Source organism: Diplotaxodon limnothrissa, linkage group LG15 (assembly GCF_057381915.1).
Source record: "Diplotaxodon limnothrissa isolate DT_005_m linkage group LG15, D_limnothrissa_male_GT1.1, whole genome shotgun sequence".
Classification (NCBI taxonomy): domain Eukaryota; kingdom Metazoa; phylum Chordata; class Actinopteri; order Cichliformes; family Cichlidae; genus Diplotaxodon; species Diplotaxodon limnothrissa.
Genome location: NC_140610.1, coordinates 15,366,703 through 15,377,387, shown reverse-complemented (window position 1 = coordinate 15,377,387; position 10,685 = coordinate 15,366,703). Strand labels below are relative to the sequence as shown.

At 37.7% G+C, this 10,685-nt stretch overlaps 1 protein-coding gene across 1 annotated transcript; it reads left to right on the top strand.

Moving 5' to 3' along the window:
- Window positions 1-388: 388 nt before the first annotated feature.
- taf1a (TATA box binding protein (TBP)-associated factor, RNA polymerase I, A) lies at window positions 389-6,659 on the top strand. The gene is made up of 11 exons (XM_085372061.1): window positions 389-572; window positions 2,000-2,173; window positions 2,480-2,643; window positions 2,744-2,857; window positions 2,952-3,150; window positions 3,379-3,500; window positions 4,411-4,569; window positions 4,852-4,918; window positions 5,159-5,282; window positions 5,376-5,530; window positions 6,066-6,659. Exons 2-11 carry the CDS (start codon window positions 2,047-2,049, stop codon window positions 6,146-6,148), a joined length of 1,314 nt encoding a protein of 437 aa, XP_085228187.1. The 5' UTR covers window positions 389-572; window positions 2,000-2,046; the 3' UTR covers window positions 6,149-6,659.
- The last annotated feature ends 4,026 nt before the right edge of the window (window positions 6,660-10,685 follow it).

The window sequence follows — 10,685 nt, the reverse complement described above, 5'->3', positions numbered from 1 at the left end:
AAAAAAAAAAAACAAACAAAAATAAACAAAAAAAACCCGTGAATAACATGAGCTATGTAAAAAGTGACAAAATAATGTATTTTATACACTGCCAATGTTTAATATAAATAAAAGCGTAGAGAAAGTAAAGTGGAGAGGGTAAACAATGCTGATTTGTGTCTAGGGTTTCTTATCCTTGTTTTTCCTATTTTTTTCTTGAACGCAGCATTTTATAGAAACACAAAAGCGGAAATATCTGTAAACAGGAGTCAGTTTTGTAAGGTTTCTTCGCTTCAATTCAGAGGAGGAAGGAGAAAAGTATTTGCCCCGCCCTTTCCGGGTACAGCAGCCAATGGCAGCGTAGCTTCCTACTGTACTTCCTTAGGTACTAAAGCATGGCGGTCAAAAACAATGTGTGGAAGTCACAGTAATCAACAGCATAGCAATCCGTTGCATTATATTAATTTTCAAGATTAACAACAGCAATGCTCGTTGGATAGGACGTTAGCTCTCTGATGCAGGTAGCTGTTAACATCGGTACGGAGGATAAACAATTTTCTCCAGAAAAGTCTGAGCAAACTTAAAACTGGTGGGTAAGTCAGAAGAAAACAGACCGTTTCTTTGTTGCTTTTGTGGAAAAATGTTCATTTCTTGATATCTTAAAACTTAAAGTTGTAGTTTTTCGCTGGCCTCTAAATAAGCCGTTGTGAAGAAAGCTAGTGAGTTAGCATCAAATACAGCTGCAAAGAATAGCTCTGCACTAACAAGACTGTAATAACACTGGTATATCCCATGTGTAGATGTCCAAAGTTTTATCAATTGCACATTGCCAACTCTAGTATAAAGTGACCAATTATATTATGAAAGCTTTTTAAGCGGTCTTGCTCTAATACACATCACTGAACTATTGGCAAGCACACCTGTTTAAATGCAGTACTGTGCAAATATTTCAGCCTCTACTAAGTATTGAATACTTTTATTTTGTCCGTTACCTTCTCAGGAAGTTAATACCCAGACACAAGTAAAGTCCTAAAGTGAGTGTTTTTGTCTTTAAAACAGCAGTAATGCTTCTATTTTCTCATACCCAACGTTTTTAAGCTACTGGGTAGGTTGTTCCAAACATTTCTATAGTGGATTCAAGCTGCCTGATTTGATCTTGTGTCTGTATGCAAGCCGAGATTGACTGCTTTTTTTTCTTTCTTTCAAAAATGACTCTGGCAATATACAGTGCTTAACAAATTTATTAGGGTTTATGCCACAGCCACCCTAAATGATATTTATTTTCTGATTAAGATGTCAAATTACAGTTATTACTACTTCTGTTTACTTCCTAACCAGAAGAAAATAGCTCAGCTCAACTTTGGGTATACAAAGTGAATTCAGCTTGTTATTTGACTAATAAATAACAAATGTACTTTTTAGTTTAAACAAGTTTTTGATAATTTCTAACATTTTTTTTCTCTCTTTTTTTTTTTACAACATAATTAATTAAGCACTGCATGTTTGGAGTAATTATCATGTTGCACAATAAATTTGGGAGCCATCAGATACCTTTCTGTATGTGGATGAGAATCCAAAGTATCTAAGATTTTTGCATGATATGGTTTGGTGTAGCGTTGTGCAGGCAAAATACTAACCCCAAGTTGCTCTCCGGTGCATCCATCAGCGTATGAATGCTTGTGAAGTTTAGATAGAAAGCACTTACAGGGAAAGACCATAGAAAAAGTGTTTGTGTGAATGGGTGAATGAGGCAAGTTGTGTAAAGCATTTTGAGTGCTCAGATAGAGTAGTAGTGCTATGTAAGAACCAGTTCATTTACCATTTTGATAGACAATTTTTAGTGCAGTAGCACTGTGGTGTAATTGGAATTTGTTGTCATGCATATCTTTAAATAAGTTTTCATGAAACAGTGACACTAATGGTGCCTGTTTTTGATTGCTTTGTCTTATATAATAATACGTACCTTTTAAAAAGGAAGAAAAATACATTTATGTATTTGTTACTAATTTTCTTCTTGCAGATGAGCCGGTTAAAGTATCCTGACTGAGTCTAACTGCTGTGCTGATTATGGATGACTTAGAAAGAGAGCTGGAGCCTCACATTGACTTAGAGAATGACTCTGACTCCTCAGAGGACAACTCTTCAAAAGGAGAGAAGAAATCAAAGTTCCCTCTGGTTAAACCCATTTATGGAGGTGGGTTGTACAGAATTTCCATAAATAAATTTTTCTGTTAGACAGCAGAGGACATATTAGATGCAAGACTTATTGCTCACTGATCAATGTATGGTACACTGTTTGCCGGCTTCTACATAGTCCTGGATTTTACATTATAGAAAAGTTTAGTCAGCGGTAATTAAGAAATAATTTCTTCACTTTAATGTGAAATACAAATATTTTATTTCTTTATTAAAACAAATTTAAAAGGTATCAAAAATGTTTCTATCAGCCTCACAAATCCAATGTTGTCTGAGGTTTGGAACTCATACCTTTCATCTTCAGATCAGACTCAACAGAATGGGTTTCGCCGGACCACCAGCATGTGTCGGGAGCGCATCAGAGAAGCCATGCTGCACCACAGATGGGAGGAGGCAGCAGAATATATGGTGTACTACCCCCAAATTTTAGAAGACAGAAATCTTTTCACAGCGCAGCCATCTAAGGAGGTAGATTTTATTAGAATTAATAAAGACTTGTTTAAACACTCAGCTTTAAACACTGCATTCATTTTCATCCTTGACCTTAATGCTCTCTTTGAAATTTCAGTTTATTTGGAGAACTGCCACTGAGATCTTTCACCATCATCCCAACTCAACAATGGAAGATTACAACACCATCTATGAGCGAATGAAGCATTCGGGATTTAGACATTACCTAATGGTACTTCAACTAATAAAAGTGGCCGCAGTGTAGTTTTCATGTGAATCTGCATATTTTTTTTTTCTTATGAGGTGTTGTCATTTTGTGTTTCTAGATTTCTCTGGAACATTCCTTCCACCTCCTGCTCCACCAGCAGATTGAAGATGCAAAGCGGCATCTTGCTAGCGCTGAGAGTTGGAGGCACGGGAAAGAGACAGCAGCTCAGATTCAGAATATTAAACTGATCCAGGCGTACAGGGGCCTGCTGGATTATATCATCTGGTGTGACAAAAAGTCCACACGCTCCAGCAGCGGTAAGGCAACGTGCAGCATAACAGCCCAGAACATGCATTATTTAGGTTTCTCAGTAAGATGCGTGTAGGAGGCTCGTGTGAAGTCACACTGCCACCTACAGGTCAGACATGGGAACTGCGTGTTTGACAGAGCAGTTTAAATTCATTATGTTGGGGAAAAATGTGTTTGTGTGTGAAAACCTGTCTGTCTGGGCTCACATCTTTGATGTTTGGTGCTCTCTTTTTCAGATTATTATGAATCTGATTCCAATCAAACCATGCAAAACTACTTCAGGCAAGCGTCAGTGAATCTTGAGGAGATTTTGAAAAATCCAGGCGTCTGGGATTGTTTCATACTGAGATATGTTGAGGTAAACACTCATTCCTTCCTTCGTTTCCTTCATCCGTCCATTTTTTTTCTGCTTATCCAATTCAGGATCACAGGGGCGCTGAAGCCTATCATGATGTATTTATGACTGTGTTTTTGTTACCTCTCTTGTGAAGCACTTTGTGACATCTGTCTGTGAAAAGTGCTATATAAATAACCTTTTACTTTCTTACTGAAGAAGCTTTTCGGATGAGAGGTGAAACATCTTCAAGCAACTTAGAGAAGTCCAGATGCTTTTCTTTCCCTGCTCCTTAGACTACGATGACCTGGATGACTTAGAACCTCCACAGACATACTTACTTACTAATCACACTGTGAAATACGAGAGCTTATGGATGCTACCAGCATCCATGTTTGACCAGCTTTGCATTTTCCTACAAAATAAGCTGTAAGGCATTCTCTGGTGGACGTTAGGTGCACTCTGACATGCTAACATAACATCCATAACAAGATGGATCAAGGACATTGTGGGGAAATCTGGAGCTACAGTTGAAAAACAAAGCAGACAGTTTTGACTTTTTCTCCTTGGCTCTGGACCAGAGCTTTGATATCAGTGACATAGCCCAGTTAGTTCTCTTTACATGGGATAAAAAAGAGTTTAAGATTACGGAGGAGCTAGCAGCAGCGCACTCAGTGAAACCAGGGCGAGATTTGTTCACTGACGTAACCACATGGTTGGATAGACAATCAATAGGTCTCCAAACCTGAGAGGAAAAATGTTGGTATTCTGAAGTGGATACAAGATAAAGTGTTTGAAATACACCTGTGAGTGGAGTTGGTACTTTAGCCTCTTTCTGTTTGTCACATGTTGCCCTGTTTATAGGTTTGTTGTTGTTTAGTGTAAGGAAAATATTAGCATTGATTACATGACCGTTGTTTTATTTTTTTGGCAGATGCTCGAGTTTTATGAGCATCATAAGGAGGCTCTGCAAGTCCTGAATGACTATGCGTATGACAGCAATTTCCCACCCAATCCCAATGCGCATGTCTACCTCTACCAGTATTTAAAGCGACAAGGTGCTTCGGAGAAGAGACTGATGAAAGTGTTGAAGGTAAAGCTGCATATGAAACTCACTGTAACTAATTACTATTTCAATCAGTGCTTTAAAGATGTCTCAAAAAATGGAATTTAAATTGGAATCTAGGTGTTCAAATGGTATTAATGATTAATATTTTATAGTTTGTGTATTTGTGTATTGAGGGAAAACTGGAGTGATCCCTGTTAAACTTCACACTGAATAAGGTTTTAAATTGGCTGTTACTAGATTTAAAGCTATGTGAACTGTATCCAGTTCAGTTTCAAAAGCTTAAAATGTCCTTTTGTTTTGCTGTAGGTCCTCCATGCATTGGTCCCCAGCCATGAGTTGATGCTGGAGTATAGCTCTCTCCTGCTTCAGTCGGGTAAAAGGGAATTAAATATGGATTTAAATGTCTATCGTTGGCCAAATAAAGTTCAGTCTTGCTGCAAAATCGATGATAGTAAATGTATAGAAAAGTTATTTACAGCTAGCTGTTCTGTTTTGACAGTACTAAATAGGTAATGTTAATTCCTTTGTTTGATTTTCTCCAAGGTTAGAGCCGTGTCTCTAAATCATTCTTTCTCTCTTGTAATAAAAAAATATATGATTTTTGCTCTTTAAGAGAAACAAAGTGACACCCAGAAAGCTTTGGGAGTTGTCCTGGAAATGCTGGACTTCAATTGCTGGGGGAGCAACCTGGAAGTGTGGATCCGTTTAAAGGCAGTGATCCAAAAGCTTCAAAATCAGTATGTGCGTTTTTTTTTTAAGTTATATTTTTAATTCAGCTTGAAACAGATCATACTTTATTATTGTTTCTTACTGTTGTGTAATGTTAACAGAGTAGACTGGGAGAACATTGTCTGTGAAAAGATGGCTGAAAGAAAAGACTGGTGGCTTGCGCTGCACTTGACGAGCTTCCATGCCACGAAAGACTCAAAGGAGAACCCCGAGCTTTTTGAAGTGAAAGCTTCGCTGACAAAAATCCTTTTCCCAGGTTGGTTTGTGTTCATTTTAGTGGAATTAATTCTGAAAATGATGTCTTGACATAGATCTCATGACTAATTAGTCATTTTTCTAATTTAATCACAGTTTTTAAAGGAAAAATGAAAAAAGCAATCTTGCTCAGTTTTCTAAAATGTTAATATTTTCTGCTTTTGTTAGTTACTGCGATAGTGGCTTAAATAGTTTACAGTTTTGGATTGCCAGGTAGTTGTGTGAATAATTACTGGCAAATGTTGAGTATAATAGCAACAAAAAACGACAAAATGTTTTGGTGCAAAATGAGATTATCAAGCATGCCGACACTGTCACTATAATCTGCTATAAATGTTGCAATAGGACAAAGTCAGTGTACTATCACTCTGCTATCCCCCCCACATTCTGCTCAATAAAATGTTTTATATTATGTAAAACAGCAGCAACTTTGTCATGTTTTACTGCAAATGTCTCCCATTGCTGCTAAAAGCTCACAGTAAAAGCTGTACATTTACTCTCTGTCTTCTTGTATTTTGTGTATTTTCTTTTCACAGACCGACCACTGAAGTACAGCGTGAATGGCTCACAGGTGAAGGGCAAAGCTGAGACAAAGAAAAGAAAAGGAAGAAGATATTAAAGCTCCATTTTGTTAAATGTTAACTAAAGGTCCTCCGGCAGTCTGTGACGTTCCCAAAATCGTGAGCAAATTGTGCCTAGATTTACTTTCTCCACTGTGTGGAGCTCTTGTTCTGCATTTTTGCACTGGGTATCTGGAGGGTATGATCACCTAATTTTGAAAAGTGTACCTCTGACTGTTAGTGTTCATGTCCGATTTATGGTTTCTATGAACATTGTTTTATTCTGACCTCAGCAAACCTTTGAGTGTTAAATTCATAAGCGTTAGTAGTGTATGTATTATGCACAGAGCTCAGAGGAGTTTCTCTCTGACAGCTTTGTTGACGTGTCAGAAGACCCATCATCACAAACCTTTGAGCAGCGTGTTGTGAGGACGTTTAAGGAAGACAGACTCGCTGGCAGGTGGTTGCTGCTACACTCTTCCGTTTTTTTAGTCGTTTAATGCAAAAGTGTGTTGAGTTTGCTTATAATTGACTTGTGTTTATATTTACACCCATACAACGAATTCATCCACGTCAACCTTTTCATATCAAAAGGCTCCACTTAAACTCCTAGTGCTTCATTTTTTCTATTCTCTGTCTATAAAGATAAATACTTCTGTTCCTATGAATCTAGTATCAGGGCATGTTTCTGGCCTTCAAATCCTGGCGTTGCTCTTGACTCCTTTGCACTGAACCATGAAATAAACTCTTGCATTCAGCAGCATGCCAATTTAATAAGTGAAAGTGTTTGTAATGATTCTGTTTCGGCTTGCCACAGCGTTGGCCATGCAGCAGCTCAGTCAGCCGTACTGTATATGTGTGTTGCTTTGCAGTCATTACATAAACCAGAGCCCAAAGCACTTGCCTAACCACAGGAGCAGCTGCAGAATGGATCTGGGAATACGTAAGACATGTTGTTCGAAAATTCAAAACTCGGGCAGTAGCAAGGAGAATCAAGTCAGTAAACGTTCACTTCTTTGGTCTCTGTCCTGTTTGTGACCTCTTTAAAGCTTCCCCCCCCCCCCCCCCCCCCCCAGTGTTTTTCAAATTTTTTTTAATCTACGCAGATGTTCACAGCTGAAGCAGTCATTTTTCTGCCTTGGAGACGCTCTGTAGGGACTTTGGTTGAAGGTTAAAAGGGCAGTTTTCTTTTTTTTTGTCCAGGGATCGAATTGTTCACCAACAAATCATTTTTCTCATCTGTTCTCATGCACCTGGTGTCTTCTGACTTTAATTTCTCCTTAGATCTTAGCAGCTGGAGCAGTCCCAACTTAGGGATCATCTAGAGTAACAAACAGAAAGCATCCTTATGACCAATTCATAAGCAGCTGCGAGAGTCTGAGGCGACTGTTCAAAACACTGTTATTAAAACCTGCAGCTTTGCTCCCTGCACTGTTTCTGTGTGCTTTGCCAAGACAGGAAGCTCAGTACAGATAAAACCATCATCAAAATATTGTCATTTTATTGTGACGTGTTACACACCAGCATATAAACTGTGGATGATTATTTTATGGATGAAGTATCCAAGAGGAAATTCCTGTTTAAGGCTAAATCAACCACTTAAATCCCACACCCGGAGCTTAATAAGGATGCACTGGCCCAGTACTGATATACAAAATAATAATTTGGCTGATCCAATGCAATTTATTTTATTTTCTTATAGTAATGTATCCCTCTCCCCCCTGGGAAAAAGTCAATGTTTATTATAATAATAACTGAATTTAAAACTCTCCATGCCCTATTCTTTTTTTTTAACATTTACCCAAAACAATTTATATAACCACAACATTTCCACCACCTTCAGTAAATGGCATATTTACTGATATTTACTTATTTTACAGTAACTTAAACACAAGCGTCTGAAGCATTTTTACAAGGGAAAATATTCAATTACAATTTCAAAGTTTTTTTTAACACGTTCTCACATTTTATTCTACAAGCGTGTACATTTTGCAACATTTTTACCATAAATAAAGCTGATATCGATGTTCAGATGCTATACCCATAAATCTGTAGTTCTTGCAAAACATCACATATTTCCAAGAATGCAGTCCTAATTATCCAGTGTGATGAATATGCAGGGTGATGAGGTCAAGGCGCCAAGTAGCTCTAGACTGAGATTTCTAATACAGTGAAGTGGTTGTACCAGGTGGCTGATTTCTGTCTTTACTTGTAATCAGGCCTGAAAACAAACACACTGATTATTATTCTTTGAAACGCTGGAGGGGAGTTCATGCTCTTTTCCAACTTATTTTCCCAGTCATTTCAACAAAATTAGAATGATTCAAGCAACAGTAGATACATTAATGTTAAACAGTCTGAAATATCACAGAATTATGCTCGCTGATCACTAGATATTTGGACGTTTTGTGGTATAACTCCGTTCAGCTTTAAAAACAAATTACTTCACAATTTTATTGAACAGTATTTGTTTCTAGCTCTGTAAAGATTTGAATTTAGCCTAATTTCAAGCAATTCACCTTCATCCACTGAGCAATGTTCTGTTGATTGGAGGCCTAACAGACATCTAAATGGTACAGACACTCAGCTGTGTACAAAATGCAACTTAAACGTTAATTATTTTTTTGTGGGGAATTTCAAAATTATAATTAATAGGGAAGTAATGCAACTGGATTAGCAACGATGTGACATGTGAGTACTTAGAAGCCTCTCAGCAGTGCTCTGACTGACCTGCAGAGGTTCCAAGGAAGCTTTGTTAACAATGAATTACAGTAACCCCAATGTGATGAAATAAAAGCATGAAAAACAATTTCTAGATCAGAGCATGGCAACGGCAATATTCCTTAAATGATAAAAAATAAGAGCAAACCAGAGGTTTTAATGTGAGTATCCTAAGTGAAAACTGAGTTAAAAGTTACCTGTAGGTTCCTGATAGAAGATATAGCAAAAGTGGCAAAGGAACCTGGAGTTTCCAATACCAAATCTGTGAGAGACACAAACAAGGATATCTATTATTTTCTTAAGTTGTAAAATAATGTTATCCATCAAACTTTTAAAAGTGTCTAAGCACCTTTGCAAGAGCCGAAGCTCAGAAATATCCATCCACTGTCTTCCACATATTCTCAGGGTTGTGGGGGAGCTGGTGCCTATCCCAGCTATCATAGGGTGGCTGCTTAGAAATATCTTAAAACTAAACGGAATGTGTTGAAACTGAATGTCACCTGCTTAGCAGTGCATAGCAGTTCTTAAAAATGTCCAAAATGTCCTGAAGAGGGAGCAGATATAAACAGCAGAAAAAGTAGAGGCCCTAGAACAGAACCGGATGAGGACTTGAACTTACAAGCAGCAATAGAAAAGTAACAAAGTTTTTTATGGGTAAGATTTTCCAATACTGGTGTTAATGTAGACTTCAGCGTTATTTAAGCCAAATAACATCATGTAAACCAGTGTTAATTTCGTTGACTAATAATTTTTGTCATATTTTTCATCAATTGCTTTTTCTTTTCTTTTTTTCAGTGAAAGCAAGAGGATAACTAAATCAAAATGAATGCATGAGTACAAAAACTATGATGAAAGGTACTGACACTTTCGTCAACTAATAAAAATTAAATGAAAACATTCTGGAGAGACGATCCAATCAGAACCAATTAGGTTGTGTAGAAAGGCGGCACAAGCTCGGAAGTCCTCCAGTCAGAAGCAGTCTGTCTGCGGTAAGGTTAGACACGCACAGTTTGATCTGGGTGGGAGGGTTCTGCTAACACGCTTGCTCCCTGTTTCTCATGAAAAATACAACCAAATGTCAGTGCTTGGGAAGAAGGCAAGAGCAGACACATGGACACATTTCACATTTGATATCAAGGAAAATGAAACGCTTTCTAAATCATGGAGCAACTCACACTGGTAAAACCACGGCAAACTTTAACACTTTATATTTTATTCAACTGAATCAACTTTAGATTTAGTCTACTATGATCTTATGATATTTAGTCGATTGAAACTAAAAGAAAACTAAATGATGTTCTAGTCAAAAGACTACGACTGCAACTAAATCAAAAAAATTTACAATCAAAGTTAGCGCTGATGTAAACACAATCATTCAGTACACGTTGGCTTAGTGGCTGTTGATGTAAATGAAATCACATTTGAAGAATAATGGTAGGAGGAGGAAGTAAGTATAGAGCTACTGGCCGCTGAGCAGCTCCACCAGTTCTACCAGCTCCACCAGTTCTCAGCCTACATGAAGCAATGATGTATGTTCATCTGGGAGTGCACTCCAAGGCTGCTGCGACAAATGGTACTGTAAAATCTATCAGGTAAAATAAAATTAAAAAAAATCCTGTCTCCATAGGTTCTTCTGATGACTCTAACAGACCCATTAAAACCTCGTTTAGCCCTGAGAGAAATTTAATGACGTCTTTGGCCTAACCCCACTGTGAACTGACAAGCATAATAACTGTTTGTGTAATTAATCATCCACGCAGGTTGCAGGCTGAATCTATTTGCTTCTGGGACAAATACACACAAACGGCGCTCAGAGAGATGTTTTAATTTTGTGCTTGACATCTAAAGGCCTTGGATGGTTCTTTGCTGTGTGTG